The 16,943-nt window shown below is 45.6% G+C and overlaps 1 protein-coding gene across 2 annotated transcripts in view; it reads left to right on the top strand.

Annotated features, from left to right (window-relative positions):
- The window catches only part of SPEN (spen family transcriptional repressor), a 66,193-nt gene that overhangs the window by 10,809 nt on the left and 38,441 nt on the right, over positions 1–16,943 (top strand). For both annotated transcript variants that reach the window (XM_080358558.1, XM_080358557.1), the window contains exons 2-3: positions 6,659–6,979; positions 10,248–10,724. In XM_080358558.1, the coding sequence (XP_080214684.1) occupies positions 6,659–6,979; positions 10,248–10,724 (798 nt within the window). The remainder of the gene's footprint in view (positions 1–6,658; positions 6,980–10,247; positions 10,725–16,943) is intronic.

The following is a 16,943-nucleotide window of genomic DNA, read 5'->3' as shown; positions in this document are numbered from 1 at the left end:
TTGCTCTTAAATAACAGATGTATCAAAAGTCTCGGGGAATGTGCCTGTGCTGGCTTTTTAATTTCCTACTTTGTCATCTCGTAGGGAGGGATTACGAGTGTAGACAAAGCCCCGGCTGTTTTCGGTGCGTGGCAGGAACACGTGCTGGGGCTCGTTAACAAACCCCCGTTAACAAACTCCCCTAGAGTTGGAGGTTTTTCTTTTGCTGAATGCTGCAAAGTCTCAGAGTGCTCTGGGTTGGGGTCATTTGGGTGGTGGGATTCACCCACGTCACATAAAGGGTCCGACCGAGCCCCAGGACCAGGTTGGCTGTTTCTGCTCCTGAATGTTGAGGTTTCCCGAAAGATCTTTATTCCTAGGAGGAGAGCTGTGCAGAATTCCCTCAAGATCGTCATTTTTCTCCCGCAAAGGTCGCAGAGCCAATAAAGATCGCTCTAAACAGGTTTTAAAGCATCTCAGATTGCAATCTAGAAAATTATGGGAGCTGGGTAATTAGGGCATGTTTCTGAGTCATTGCTGTCACAAGGTCTGTTCTCGGCATGGCTTGAAAACCCGCGCTCCTTGTGATATGAGGAGCTTTGATTTTGCCTGGTTTTGGGAAAGTAAAAGGTTTTCAAAGCCTTGTGTGGTGTGGATTTGTCACTCACTGTGAGCGTTCCTGCTCCTGATCATCCAGAACGCTCGCGGTGACTTATTGGGATAGAAACAGCAATTTTGTGCCGAGAAAGGTAGAATTAGAGAGGCGTTTAATTGGTTTTATTTTTAGCCATCTTTAATGTGATGTAGCAGCTGGAGATCAGGAGAGCCAAGACCATACGTTGTGTTTCTGGAAGCTGCTGGATGTGCTCCATACGTTGCCATGTGTACGTTGCCCTGTTTGTCCTTAAGCATTGGAGATGCCATTTGGCAAATCCTCTGGGGTTAAATGCCAATGCTACGAAGACAAGCGATTGTGGCTCGTTGGGTGACAGTTCCCCACATTTGTTAAAAGTTGAAGTGTTATTTTCCAAGACTCTGGAGTTCTGCTTGTTGTTTTTATGAAGGTCCATTTCAATTAAGTTGCATTATTGTCATCCCAGCCCTGTGCACATTTCTTTATGGTCTGGGTTTGCTGTCCTACATCAGTTACTGTATGAAGGAGCCCCGACCCGATAATGCGGTTTGTGCGTTTTTGAGTCTCTTGTTTAGGTTTTATTATTCTTCTGTATCTGTAAGCTCTCATATCTTCCTCCCATGCCAGACACGTGATGATATTGTCAGATTTGCGACTGATACTCTGCATTACGTGCAGCAGAGTGCAGTTCCAAAGACTTGGGCCGCTCAGGTCTGAAGGTGGTAAAATCTTGTATCACCCTTGATATGAAACCGCCTTTCTAAAGGAAAAAAATTTAGAAGCATGTAAATATTTTTCTGGGCAAGTAAAATATGTGGCTATGATGAATATGAAGCTTGGTGGTATGTATTTTTCTTAGGCCAAGCATGTTATGACTATTAAATGGTATATTTTATTTATTATAGTAATGCCCCTGTGATCAATTATGGTGCCTTATTCTTTGCGAATGCCCTGTGAATACCCAAGTTCCCTTCTGTTGCTTCGCAACTTTAACAGCGGTGAATATTTAACACTGTGCGTGTTGGTGCTGCGGGAGGGAGATGTTTACGGAGCGATTCATGCCTCATGCCGTGAGTTGGTGATGCTGGGAGCAGGATTATTTGGGACTGCGGTGCCGTGGGTTTTGGTGCTTTTCCAGCTTGTTATTTTGTATATTCCTGGGTGGGAAGTAGATAGGTGTACAGATGGTTTGTGCAGGGGGAAACACAGGCCTGGAGTAGCCCCCAGAATGGAGTATGGGACTGGCTGGGGGCTGGGAACGAGGAGAAGAGACGCAGACATCTGGAGAAGTATTATTTCAGGTCACATAATTTTGTTATGAAATAACAACAGAGCGAGAGGAACGCGATTGGCCGAGAGAAGCTTCAAGCTGTGCGAGCGTTTCACTGAATAATGCAGGCTGGGGCTTGCCTGGCTTATATAATAACGGAGGAGAACGGAGTTTGAGCACGGCACGGAAAAAGGAGCCATGCTTTTCAGCTGGCTAAAGATACCTGGCTTTAGCCAAAGGGAATCCTGATCGGCAATTCAGGCTCTTAATGAGCGGTGCAAAAACAAGCACAAAAAACCTCCTGCGTTGTTTTTGATCCTGCAAGGTGTCTTGCGTTTAGTGGGATCTGGAGCGTAACATTGCGCTGACTTCTAAATAGAAGTACAAAGGTTTTTAGGGATGTAGCTGACCTGCAGAAGTCTGCGGTGGTGAAAATGGTTGGATATAGTGTCTTCACAAGCTTGGGCAGGAGCTCAACGTGAGAAATAAGGAGGTATTATGATTTAAAGTGGGATTCAGTTTAAATTAAACAAATCTCCCCGTTTCTGACCTACCTTTTCCTATCATGTATGTAGCATCCTGTAAAGATCCTAATCAGTGTATAAAATATTGCAGCTAAAAGGTAACATTTGTTTACTAAATACTTGCTGGCCGGCTCTCTCATAGTCCATCCTTTGTTTAAAATGCGTTTTCTTTGGAACAGCACCAGAGATGAAACGGTTAATTAATTAGAAATGGCCAGGCCAGGGCGCAGCCACCCCAGCGTGGGGAAGTCGGGCAGGCTGTGGGGTGAGGGATGATTTTGACCGTGTGTGGGTGACACGTCTCCCACGGAGGAGGAACCAGGGAAGGTTGTGGGGTGAGGGACAATTTTGGCTGTGTCTGGGTGACACGTCTCCCCTGGGGAGGAGGAACCAGCCCGGTGGAGGCTGCGATTCCCAGCCCGGACGGGAGGAAGAGCAGGGAGGAGGAGGAGGAGGACGGGCCGGGGAGCCAGAGAACATGCCGAGCAGCCATGCCAAGAGCCCAGAGACATTTCAGCTGCTTGATTATAGAGGTGCTTTGATCTAGAGTGAATAAACCCATAATGCTTAAATTATGAATTCCTTTTCTTTGTCTGAAAAGCTGGATTAGCGTGGCTTTGTTCGAGCGGTGATTATCGAACAACTCTTTTTAATGTTTTCTGAAAAGGCCGCTCGATGTGTGTTTCCAGGCGGGCGCTGCGATGGCGCTGTGCTGGTGGAGGGGCTCGGTGACACGCCGGCTTTCGCACGTCCTCCTCTGCTCTGAACTGTAAACCCCTCCAAAAATACAGCCTCATCCACCTTCCTTACAAAATGGAGCTAATGATTAATCAGCGTGAGTTGCAGGCGGGAAGAGGCACCAAAAAGCCGTGTTTTCCTGAGGGTCCGCGTGTTTGGAGCGGAGCGAACGAGCCTCTTTGTTGTGCATTTGCTCTGCCAGCGATTGTGAAAGGGCAGCAGCCTTCTTGGAAAGGGCTGACGCACAGCTATAAAGATACCAGGCGGAGGTTGAGACGAGCTGCGCTGTGAACGTTTCCAAAGGTCGCAGCGGTGCCTCCCCTTGTCTTTTGTCCTCTTGCCTTTTGTCCCTTGGGATCCAGACACAGGTTACTGCTCGAAGCACGTTCGCCTCCATCTTGCCTTAACGTGCGATCCGCATAACGAACCGCGGTGGTGTCGCCGCCTCTCCTCCAAAAAGTATCATGTTGGTTTTTTTCCTTGTATTATTGTGCTGCGGTAAAGCCGTCTGGTGATGCAGCACTGCGGATCTCCCCCTCGTCCTCCTCCCTGCAGCATCTGCCAAGCCGGGAGCAGCTCGGAGAGACGCCAACGGGTGGGGCTGGGCCGGATCACTAGACAGATTAATCTTCGCGGTGGGGGACCGAGGGATGCGAGTGATCACAGGACCGCGGTGGGGCACGGCAAATGCGAACCTTCCTCTCCCAGCAGCTGTCCTTGAATACTCAGGGCTCTCTCCTTCTCGGTTTTCTTTCGCCCCCCCGCTCCGCGCTCCCTTTCTCCTCCCCCGTCTGCCTCCCTCGCTTTCAGCAAAGACGATTGTCGCAGATTATCCTCGGGGCTCGTCAAGGGTACGGTGCAGGAGGCCAAAGCGCGGCGTATATTTATGTATCCGGATAACGGATGGATTAAAACACGCCATCTCCGAGGGGGATGATTTAGGACCAGTGGAATACAGTCATATCCTTCCCCCATCCTTTTCTGATTTATTAAAAAAAAAATAAATATATTTTTTTAATTAATGGCAGCCAAAATACACTTTTCCCAATATGAAAATTAACCTGCAAGAGTTGTACATTTCCGCATGGTATTTTTTTTTGGTACATAGGGAGCATATTACGTCAATGTTCTGTATCTTCTGTGCTTTCTGGGCGGCGTTAGCTTGAGTATTTGAACATTTTAACACATTTCTGGATTTCCTGCAGCAAAAGAAAAATAATTGAGGTCTGTGCGTATGTTATAATAACATCAGGATGAGGAAATAAAAGAACAGTCAGGATGGTGAGTGGGAAGAGCCCTTCAGAGCCCGTTTGTGCTGTAACTTCATACCAGGCAGGCTGTGGTGATTGCAGTCAGAAGGTCAATTCAGATTTTAGGGTTTTGGAGTAGTACTAAGATAGTATTTCTTTTTTCCCCTGAAGATTTTAGACAAAGTATGGGCTTGTGTTGCCAGAAACTCAGCGTGTGAACAGGAAGCAAAAGGGAAGAACATGTTCTGGCCAGTCACTTCTGTAACGATGTTATTTAGAAGAAAAACTTAATGGATATGAGAGTTAAGAGCATTCTGTGCTATGACATCTTAGTTGTCTGCAGAGAACCAGCACTGAAACCCGCCTTAAAGGGTGATGCTAACTAGGATACCTCATTATCTTTCATACTTTTCGTCACGTTCATTCATGGCATGAACATTTTTTTCCAATGGGCTCTTTCCTGTTTTCTTCCCCCTTCTTCCTTTCCTGTTTCTTCTCTTTCTACACATGCCACATCCAACTGGCCATTTTTTTCCCTCACACGTATATATTAACCATATCCTCCACTTGTCTGATCTCGCCTTCAAGGTCAGATAACCTTATCCGGCCTTGGGAGAGCGCACACTTTGACAAGTACCTTTCCTGCAGTACCGTTCACCATTATTTGCTCCTTGCAGCTTTTAATTAGAATAAAAAATGACCCGTGCAGGTCAGGAAACTCCTGAGAATTAAACGTCACCGTGCTGTACCCATGAGTACAAAGGCAGCAAGCTCAGCTCTGGGCTGCTCAGAGGAACGTGTCCTCTAGGTGACTGTGCCTTTTTGGCCTAATTTTCTCTTGTTTGCGCACATATTCCTTAACAGGTCGTGTGCCGTACCGGGCAGAGTATAAACCAGGGGAAAACGAGATCTAAATCCCAACCAGATTGCGTATAAAACACAGTAGGTCAGGTTGGAATGAGAAGGCAGCAGTCAGCCGGGCAGGTTTGCAAATCGCGTTTAAGGATTAGTCACCCCACAACAATGATGAAATGGGAAGGTGTATTGAAAGCTTAGCCTAACGCAGGCTCAGCTGCGGGTTCTGACAGCGGCTGCTCCTCAGACGGGCGGTTGCGTTACGTTGTTCCTGCGTGTACCGCTGGGCAGAGCCTCTCTTTAAGATGTGTTTAGATCTGTTCAGCACGGTGCTGCCTTCGCCAGTACAAAATCTTTTGCAATAAGAGTTTACAAATAGTTATCAATGACTTTTTTATTTGTGTGTCCCGTTCTCGTTTATCAGCACTTTGAAAAATATGCTCTTTGCCTCTTTTTGTTGTGGATTAACGGCTGCACTTAAAGCCCTTCACCTGTTTTGCTCACGATCTCCTGGCCGAGAGAAGAGAACAACCAAAACGCGACCTGTGGTTCTCGGCTGTTTAAAAACATCGCTATGTTCGTACTTCCCATTTTATCCTTTCTCATTATGAGTTGATGCAAAGTGTTGGAGAAAACCATTTTAACATCACCTTGTGCGCACAAACCTGTTCGGTTTTATTTTTTTACGTAGACATTTCCTCGTCCGTAAATGCCCGTGTTGCAATTATTTAATTGAATGTACCTTAAGTAGGGTGGTGCCACCTTCCCGTGGGCTTTTCCTCAGCGTGGGGCTTGTTCTGCAGCAGGGGACCTAAAATTGAACCCCAGAAACACCCCGGTCCGGGGGTACCCACATGGGTCGCGCTCCAGAAAAGCCCTGCGAGGCTGTTGTAAATAAATGGCTTTGAGATTGGGAACGAGGAGCAGAATGAAAACTCCTGTTACAGCGCTGAGTGGATTAAATATAGATCGGAGTAGCGGAATTGCTGTGTCAAGGTCATGTTTTCCTTCAGAAAATTGTCGGGATGTCTTTATTTCTACTTGGGACACAATTTTCGTTTGATTGTGTCTTGCTCCTCACCTTAAAAATGAGGAGTGCTGCTCTCGTTGCAGATACCTTGCTATTTCTTTAGCTGCTGTTGCTCTGCTATTATAAAAAGGGTGATCTGATGGTAATTAACCAAAAGAGAGGAGTTTTGAAAATAACGCCGGCAAGTGGAAATGGCTTTTTTCCCCTTTTATTTTGCGAACACGTCTTCAGCCTCTGCTGCGCTTTGAGATTGATTTTCCTGCTGCACGGGAAGGGCAAACGGTTTGAAACGTGTTGATTTTGAAGGAGGCAATGTTATTAAATACAACCTTTTTCTACCAGCGCTAATATTTGTGCTCTGCTCTGCTTTTCTTCCAGATATGGACGTGTCGAAAGTGTCAAAATCCTCCCTAAGAGGGGGTCGGAAGGCGGAGTGGCAGCGTTTGTGGATTTTGTGGACATCAAAAGTGCGCAGAAGGCACACAACTCTGTCAACAAAATGGGAGATAGAGACCTACGGACGGATTATAATGAACCAGGAACCATTCCCAGTGCTGCTCGGGGCTTGGATGATACAGTTTCCATAGCATCTCGTAGTAGAGAGGTTTCTGGGTTCAGAGGAGGTGGCGGGGGGCCCACTTACGGCCCCCCCCCATCGCTTCATGCACGGGAAGGACGTTATGAGCGGAGACTTGATGGGTAAGTTCCAAGGTTTCTCTAGGCAGGTATTTTGTATTTGTATGGTGAGAAACACAAACTCGTATCTAGGGCCCCCAGATGGATTTAAAATTTTGGGAATTATCTATGTTTCCTATTTTGGGTTGGAAACGGAAGTGATTTCTATCCCAGTGGCTGGTACCTTGTGGATCCATAGAGGATGTTTTCCGCAGCTGGTTGGATATCTACACTTGAAATAAGGTGGTTTTAAGATGGAAGATTTCCTTTGGCCAGCATCGATATTGGAGTTACTCTTTTCTAGAAGTAACGATTCCATGTCTTGGATAATATTAAGGCCTTGCTCGGATGTATCCCTGCTGCCAGATGGAGCTATCTTACTCTACAACATGTGGTGAAGTTCTCTCTGGAGTATCTTCGGAATACTAGAACCTAAAATTCTGTGAAAGCTTGATGCCTAGTTCTCAGTTCTCACTGTACGCAGTCGGTATGTTAATTGGATTGTCACCACAAAATTTCTAGTAGACCTTAATGATGCAGCCCCTTGGATTCTACAGACAACACACGTAGCCGTGGAAATAACGTTTGGATGGAGAAGACGGAAGGCAGCTGGTGATGTTTCCATTTTGGATCTACATCATTTCCAAGTGATTGGGATTATTCTTTCTGATGGTATTGGCAAAAAGAGATGATGGACATTTACTAAATTTTGGAAATTATAGCGTTTTTTTTTTAATGCTGGGATAAGAACTACAGCCTTGAATTTATTGGATGGTATACAGTCAAGACACCAGTAACCACGGGGAGTGGATTACTATCTAGTCTCTTAAAAAGCTCTTTGCTACTCCACATTAAACATACTTTAGTTTTAAGGACGTGACGCTAATACCAGTTTGTGGATACGCCAGTGAGAAATGACTGGGCTGGATGGTTACAAAGGCGGCTAGAGGAGGCCAGCAGCGCTGAGTGATCTTCTACCAGCTGCTGGATTCAGACTTAGGGCTGGAGATTAAAATAACGGATCTATTTAAGTGCCTACTGTCTCAAGAAAGAAGTCTGGGGGTTTCAGAGTTATGGTTTCAGTCTGGGACTCCTTCCTTCCAGTGGAATTTTTTTGGTCTTGTCACTAAGATTTTTTTTTTTTCTTGTTGGTTCATCTAAAATATCATTTGACACCCTTGCCCATTAAGAAGGTGGATTACCCCTGTAAGAGGGGCCAAAATTGGGGAAGTTATGTTCACAATTCTCTCCCTAGATTTAATTGGGAATATAGGTCGTGTTTCCACACTTGGAAAAGGTTGGTATGTCCTGCCCTGTGTATATTAGCCCCTCTCCTAACCCAAGTCAAACCCTCTCTTTCCACTAACTCCAGTAGTACTTAGTACTAATAGATAAATCAAAAATGCACTGTAGCCGTTAGATTTTCAGCTCTGCTAGCTCCTCTGTCTTCTGTGTCCTTCTCATGGATAAGGACTTTGTTCTTTTATGTCAGCTATATAGCAGTAACCCTCTAGAAAATACTGCTTGTTCTCTTACCTTGTTAAATCAGCTTTCACCCATTAACACTTTGTAGGATGCTAAATGCAATCGTTGATGAAATTGTTGATCTTGGTCCTTCAAAAGGGGGAAAAAAGGAGAGACGTGTTTCTGTGCCAGATCCTGAAATGTCTTTCAAAACGCCATTGTTGCGAGCAAGAGATAATGAAAATAGAAAGGCAACAATGAATTTTAAGCAGATACATAACTTAATGACGTTCTGTTGCACTGGTTAGGTGGTTTCTTATGAATAATTTGAGCGAATAAATGCAGACAAAACATGAGCGAGCTCTGTAGAAACCTTGAAAATGAGTTAGGATTTAACAGCGGAGGGTGAATCTATTTAGAGGATTAAGAACCTCAGTGATTCATTGGAGAAAGAATGGAAGGAACTTCCTGAGATGCTAATCGAAAAAGATTCAAATCCCATTTTCAGTTCCTAAAAGATACCTGCAATATTTCTGCCATTTTAAATAGAAGCCAGACCCGTGATGCAGGAGAGGAGGAGGAAGCACAAGGCAGAATTGGGTTATTAGGATTCAGGGGATTGAAGTGACTAATCATTGATTCCGAAGGAAAAATCCAAGAGAGAAAAAAAGGTCAAAGTGTCCTTCATAAGATGGATAATTAAATTTTTAAATTAACTTTGGCTACCCTGACATATTTAGAATTTTGCCAGTATTTTTTAAACATTGAACAAATCATTTTGGATCTTGGATTTTGCGGCTATAACTTAGACGTACCGTCCTGGTACTTGTCTAAATTAGACTACTAAACTATTTGTAATGTTCTTTTCGCTTTATCTGTCAGTTCTACTATCTCTTTATTTGAGAGATCGCACTAACTTTCTTAGAACATAGAGCCTTTCTCAATGGACACACAGAACGTTTGAAATACTGAAATAAAACGGGATTTAGCTACTTGCAAGCAGTACAGTTGTGAAAGTAGAAATTCTGTAATTACAGGCAAAACCACCGACTGGAAAATGTAATTTATACTCCTTGCTTAGGGTCTTAGTATTTTGGGGGGTCTGCACCCCTGTAGTTTAAGTTGACATAAGTAACCAAGGTGTTTCTTGAGGACAGTCGAGTGTAGCAGACTGATAGAAGCAAAACTCCCTCTTAAGAGGATGAAATATTGTAGAACAGCACCAAGAAACCCCCTGATTTTCTGGGCCTTCTCTACAGGTTACGCTACCCCTTTTGAAAGCAGCTTCTTACCTCTGGGTCATGCTTTGCACGGAGGCTTTCATGGCTACAGCCCAGTTGGCGTTGCCATTTTTGCAGAAGGATAATGAGAAGAGCTCCAGTAATGACCAAATTTCCAGAAACAAATTTCTGAAGCTCTTAAGCAAAAATGGATGGGGCGGGGGGGGGGGGGAATGTTAATTATGATGTTCATAAACACGAAGTTTTCCTTGTTTAAAGGAAAAAATTAAAAACAAATGGTACTTAAATGAGATTCTGCACTGGAAAGCTGTATTTTTTGTTCCTGTGCAGGCAAGAAGCTGGTCATGAAAGCCTGATTTTGTGATTAAAACAAAATGATTGCTAAGCTTTATCGTATATGAATATAACTTCAGAGTCAAGTAAAACGTTTTTTAAGTTTGTCAGTGTTTGCTTGATAGGTTATTGCTGTTTAGTGGAGAAGCAGTCGCAAAAATAAGTTCAGCGCTGACGCGAATGTTTGCATGATTTGCTTTTAGTCGTGCTTGCCCCTTTTCTGATGAAGTATTTTTCCCCCTTCCTAAATGCAGGGCTTCAGATAACAGGGAGCGTGCTTATGAACATAGTGCCTATGGACACCATGAGCGGGGGACGGGAGGATTTGATCGGACGAGACATTACGATCAGGATTACTATAGAGATCCTCGAGAGCGGACTTTACAACACGGGCTCTATTATACTTCTCGGAGTCGAAGTCCGAACCGTTTTGACGCTCACGACCCCCGTTACGAACCTAGGGCCCGGGAGCAGTTTACATTGCCCAGTGTGGTACACAGGGATATCTACAGGGATGATATTACGCGGGAGGTACGAGGCAGACGGCCGGAGAGGAATTACCAGCACAGCAGGAGTCGGTCGCCACATTCGTCGCAGTCCAGGACGCAGTCCCCGCAGCGCCTGGCCAGCCAGGCCGCCAGACCCGCGCGCTCGCCCAGCGGCAGCGGATCCCGCAGCAGATCTTCCAGCAGCGACTCCATCAGCAGCAGCAGCAGTACCAGCAGCGACAGGTAAGGCCGCTCCGCGCGTCCTCACCCAAAGCCGCCGTCCCCGTGGGTTTTGCGTCTCGTTTTCCGAGGAGCTGCGAGCCCAGGCTGTGAAAATAGAAGGTGTTTTAGTTGTTGATGGAGAAGTAAACCAGAGTGAGATGTCAAAAGACCGAGAGCTGGGTCTCTTTAGCTTGGAGAAGAGAAGACTGAGGGGTGACTCATTCATGGTGATCAATATGGAAAGGGGGAGTGTCAGGAGGATGGAGCCAGGCTCTTCTGGTGACAACCAGTGACAGGACAAGGGGCAATGGGTTCAAACTGGAACACAGGAGGTTCCGCTTAAAGATGAGAAGCAACTTGTTGGGGGTGAGGGTGTCAGAGCCTGGCCCAGGCTGCCCAGGGGGGTTGTGGAGTCTCCTTCTGTGCAGACATTCCAACCCGCCTGGACACCTTCCTGTGTAACCTCATCTGGGTGTTCCTGCTCCATGGGGGGATTGCACTGGATGAGCTTTCCAGGTCCCTTCCAACTCCTGACACTCTGGGGTTCTGTGAGTTGGCATGAAGCAGATGGGAGGGGAACGCTGGTGCTGTGGTTCATTGTTTTCTGCGCTGGAGCTGTGCAGCATCTATAAGGTGCTGGTGGGCAAAGCGGGGTGGACGGACACAAGGCCTTGCTGCACCCCGGCTGCTCTCTGTGTTAATATAATATTTGAGTGAGGGAATAAACCAATTTTCAGCTCAACTACTTCTTACAGGACACATTTTGAAATACTTTGGGAAGTGATGAGTATTACTGCCCAGTTTCCCATCATTCCCGATCACCACTAATGTTTAAAAGGTTGATAAGTTGCCGTTCCCTTTTCCCTCGTTGCCTCACAGTGTAAATTACAGACTTGGAAGAATTAAAAAAGCCCAATACAAATCCAAGTATGCATTTCCTAGCAATACACCCGTGCCCTTGGTTCTGTAATAGCCGTGGTAGTTCTGTATTCGTGCTACAACTCATGACTGGATTTCTTTTAATAGTTTGAAAATTGATATTGAAATGCCTCTCAGATATTTAGCTTTTTAGGAATAAATTCACCTAAGAATGGAGACCAAGGAGCCACCACAGTGTACCTGGTTTCTGCTGTTTGGTGAAGAGCTCTGCTCTTCCGAAGGCTTTCCAGAGCTGGAAACGTTTCCCTTGCATCGCACTTGCTGTGTGATATATTCCAGTTTCCCATACCCAGAGTGGGCAGAAATTTCTTTGTGTCTCTGTATCCTGGGTATTAAATTCTGCTTGTGTCAACTCCAGATTGATTTCCCAAATTCCACATCTCTTTTTTGTTTCTAGAGTGGGATTTATCTGGAATAAAGAAGGATGGTTTGTTATTGTCTGCGAAAGACTTTTTTGCAATTTCCGTTGTATTTCTCAGGGGGTTTAGCAAACTAGGGATCTCTTATGGCTTTATGCTCAAGTGGAAATGGACAATTTTGTGACGTTGTGAAATTATTAAGGTCTTTATGCCTCTGAATTATTTTGAAATGGTACGTCTTGAAGAGCTTTGTCACTTAAGTCTTGTCGTGTCCATCTCTCACCTGGCAGAGTGGGCGAAAGGCACAAGAAGTTGTTTCCTCAGAGACGTGGGTGACTCACCCCGGCTCGTGTCGATGTTTGGGGACACTCGGAGCTTGGGGACACTCGTGGCTGTTGGGCACTTGTGGGAAGTTCTGTGCGTGGCGCCATCCTGTGAAAAAAACGAGGAGAAAGGTGGTGAAGTTCGGGCTTTGTTCCTTCTGTTGTGCTTTTCAAAGAGCTGTGTGAAGTAAAGATGATTTTCATTAACGGGAGATGATTCTCCTGGATGATAACGTGGGGAAAGATGCTCTGCAAAATGTTTAAACAACAAAAAACCCCTTTATTTAATAAAGATTCAGAGTTCGTTGCGTTGGATCGCAGCTAAGAAATGTATATCTGGAGGCCTTTACAGGGGATTTGTAATGGGAGCTGCAAAGGAGTAACGTAGAAAATAAATTGTAAAAGAACACGGTGCAAATCATGTGTATTTTCTGAAGCGGGGCTTTATTTGTTGTATTTCGTGGTGTCTCGGAAGCTGCGCACGGGGCTGGTGGAGGTGAACGGTTTCTGCGGGAGTTGCTTCTCCAAAGGGCATCACCTGCGTGGATTTGGGGAGCAGGATTTGTGCTCTGACCTTTTCCTAGCGTGAGATGGCTCATTCCCCACCTGTGTTACAGAAAACGGTCATTGGGGTTGGTGGTTTTTTAAAATCGCCTTGAAAGAGTCAAAAACCCCTTGAAAATTAGATTTTAACTTTCTGCCACCAGAAGCCTTAATTTCTCCATTTTGTTGAGTTGAACGTGCACCACAACTGATACATTAGCAAACATATTTTCTGTACTGTGTCATGGAAGAAGCCGAACGCGCACAGAAGCTGTGGGAGCCCATAGGACACAAACCACGTTCTGTTTGTGCCCTGCCCAACCTCCTGAAAAAAAATCTCAGCCCCTTTTTGTAGAAAAGGATCTTTACTAGGCTGCTTGTCTAGGTGTTCTAATGCGCTAAAAAAATCTGTGCATTTTAATGCCGTTTGGTGACGTTAAATGGTTTTTACACATTTCGTACTGTTCCGTGTGTTGGAATTCTTTTTAAAGCTTCGCTGCAGCGATGTGTTGGACCACACGGCACTGAGCACGGGGACGTTTCGCTGCTCAAAGTTGGGCATGTTGGCGAGAAATGGGATTTAAACTTATTTACAAAGTCCTGGCAGAAGTGTTTGATTTCCTACAGGTGATGGCCAGAATATTAAGGTGTGAACACCGCATGGGGATGTTGCGTCTGTGTGACCCGAGGTTTCCTTTTGCCATCTTTTTAAATGTATTTTTTAAGAGTGCTTATTGGGTTGTGTGATGTCAAGGATGCTGGCGGATTTACTAGTTAGATGAATAATTTCTTAGGGCTTGGAATGTGAAATAAATCTTGCTTTGGAATTAAAAAAGCAGCTTCATTTTAGACGCAAAGTGACTTTATTTTGAGCAGGATTTAGGGGAGCACGGGCATTCCTGCGGTGCTGGATTAAACAAGTGCTGAGAAGCTGCACATATAATGGCTGAAAATGGATTATTTTTCTCTATAATTGTGATAGCTATATTTAAAGTTCTAATGACAAGTGGGCAAGGATTTCATAAAGTAATTAGGGATTGGTTTTTAATTTTAGATTTCTCTGTGATTAAATTCTTCCTGGAGCAATGAGTTACAGTTGGAAGGGAATACGTATGTGTTATTTTATGTGTCTTAATATTGAAATAAACTGATGAAAAATACTGCCAAGAGAATTTTAATCATGAGAAAAACAGGCTCCATTAAACCTGCCGTGGAGGCTCCAGCGTATTCTGTTTTGTCGGATACTCTCTGAGCCTGTTTAAACAACTGAAGTGAAAGTAGAAAAAAAGTGAATTTAGTTTCATTACATAACGCAAACCTTTCCTTACCATTGTCTTCATCTCTTTTCCGCTTAGCTTGTCTGCCAATAAGCGATGAATCACTGCCGTACAATGGGATTTGGGGTTTTTGAGTGGGTTGAGAGATGCCTGTGCTGGGGACAGCTGCAAAATCGGGGAGGACGAGGTTAAATGGAGCCGTTGAGCTTTTATTGAACAATCTGTGCGACAGCCTTTGCTGATGTTAAATCATTCCACGTAAATTTTGCACTGTAGAGATCACCTGAATATTTTTAATCTCCTCTGGCAGGACGACAGGGTTGAGCACATTCCTATTTGTGTGGGAAAAAGAATTAGGCTAGAATTTAAACAAAATTGCATAGTGTAGGAAGCCACCTTTTCAGTGACCACAAAGGCAACAGTAAATCCTGGAGGAGTCGGGTGAGCCACCTCATCTTTACCTTTTGTTCACGTAAAACCCTGTGCTGCTTTGATGTTCCCTCTGTACAGGGAAATGTGATTAGGGAAAATTTAACAACCCAACTCAGAGATTCGCAGGTTTTTGTTAGCGACTGTCGAGCATTCTCACTTTGTTCTTTCTGGTGTTTCTGTTCACGTCAGCCTGTGCTGCTTCTCATCTAAATATAACTAGACCATCCTCTTAAACTTTTTTTTTTTTTTTTTACCCTTGGGAGTATATCAAGTTTCTTGAAATTGAGCACAGGCAGAAAATTTTCAGCTAGCTTTGAAGAGGGAGGAGATATTTTTGCGCCGAGATTAAAATACTGAAAGCGAAGGTTTATATGCTCCCTTCTAAAAAACGGCCGACAAAGACTACCTGTACACACACGTTTATACAGAAATAGTTCATCTAGTGAAGGAAAAAGAAGGGTAAAAAGAAAAATCTCCTGGCAGCTGGCGGGGAGATGGTGTCTCGGTGCCTTTGGGACGCGAACCAGCGCCAGCCCCTCGGTCCCCTCAGCGGGGGAGGCGCGGCCGCCCGGGCTCTCCCGCCCCGGCCCCGCCGAGCTGCTGACAGGGCGGCTGGGGGAGTGCGCCAACCCGCATTACCTCATCTGTACACTCTAGAGTAATCCATTAAAAATGTGCCTTGCACAAGAGATTTTTATCTCGCTCTGAAAAGCCGCCGCTTTAGGTCGCCTCGTAGCCTCTGGTTGGCGGCGGGAGCGGTGTAATGGCGGCCCGGTCCGTGTGGGGGGACGGACGGGGAAGACAAGGCGGCCGGGGCTGGGAGCGGCTCCCCGGGGGGTGTTGAAGGGAAAGGCGGGTGGTTCCCGGCCCCCAGTGCCTTTGTGAGGGGACACGGACGCAGCCCCGGGCCGGCGGAGCCTCAACGAGCGGGGAAGGCGGCGGGGGGGGCGGGTTGTTTGTGCCCGAGAACCGGTCTGAACCGGCGGGAACCGGCCGGGCCCGCCGCGCCGCCCCGGGGCGGGGCCGCCTCAAACTCGGCGGCTTTTCCTCCTACAAACCCCCTTTTCTGAGGGAAAAAAAGAGAAGAAACCACAACCCCTAACGCAGCAGCAGCTTTCGATCTTACGTGAGGGTTTTTTTCTCACACGGCGCAGGAAGGAGCCGCGGGTGTGCAGTGAGGCAGCAGCGCCTGTGTGAAAGCGAAGGGCTGAGGAGGAAACCGGGCGCTCCCTCTCAACCTTTGGAGTTTTAACTCGCTTTTTATTTTTGAAACCTTCATTCAGCACCTGCTGCCTCCTCGCTGGAGGAATGAACCTCAAAAATCCCCAAAAAAGGGCGACTTTGAAGCCTGCCCGCACTTCTTAACAGCACCGTGAGATAAAGGAGCATAGGACGCAGTTGTGAAATAAAATACACATTTCAACGTTGCCAGAAGAACCAACTGCCCGTCTTTTATATGAACATACAATAAAATCATTTAAAACGTTATAATCAAGCAGCTTTTTTATTTTATACGTAGCTTTACTTCCATGAGCTGCCCAAAAGAAAGAGTGGACTTTTCTGGCAATTAATACCCTCCCCAGCAACCCCCCACAGTACTCGCAATTATAGTTGGTAATTGCAGGCTCTAAATGACAAAGCAATTAAGCCTCTTCCTAAATTTGCAGAAGTAGGTGTTTATCTACATCTGGTCTGTCAGTCTTTGTTTCTGTAGCAGGGCCCAAAAGCTTAAGTGCTGCTGCTTTTTCAATTTGATTTCTTTGCCTCTGCGGGCAGAGAAAGATTTCCTTATGTTTCCTAATTAATTTCTGGATGGGAGTCTTAAAAATACAACGTAGGCAGGATGAAATTAAAGGAAAGGCGTCCTACAAAAACAGCTTTTATTGCCACGTTGACCATTTCAAACGACTGTTGTTTTGCGTTCTGGTAAATAAGCTTTTTTTAAAAAAAAAAAATGTTGTAAAGGTGTCTTGCAATGAGATCAGAGGCTTTGTTCGCAAATATGAGGTTTTCTGGTGGCTAAATCCTCACGTAAACTTGTCTTATCCTTTGCTGGGGAGGAGGACTTGCCGCTTTTCAAAAGTAACATGGTTAAGTCACCCGTGCGCAGGAGCCGGGATCTGGTGTGAGATTTGGCAATTTCAGGTCTCCTTAACCTCCTTTTTTTGGAAGGACCCGACCAGCATCAGGGGAGACACCGTCCTCCTCAGTTTTGCCTTTTTGGGGCTGTTTTTAAGCCCGCGGGAGCTGCTGAGGATTGATTTTCTTCCCACGGGCGCGCTGGGAAGATCTGGTGCTGTTGGTGGATTGGGTTTGACTTTGGGGTTGTGCACGCGCGTATTAACAAAATGGTCACTTCTAATTGCG

The sequence above is a fragment of the Nesoenas mayeri genome, assembly GCF_963082525.1.
Source record: "Nesoenas mayeri genome assembly, chromosome: 24".
NCBI lineage: Eukaryota > Metazoa > Chordata > Aves > Columbiformes > Columbidae > Nesoenas > Nesoenas mayeri.
This window is presented reverse-complemented; position numbering and strand designations above follow the sequence as displayed.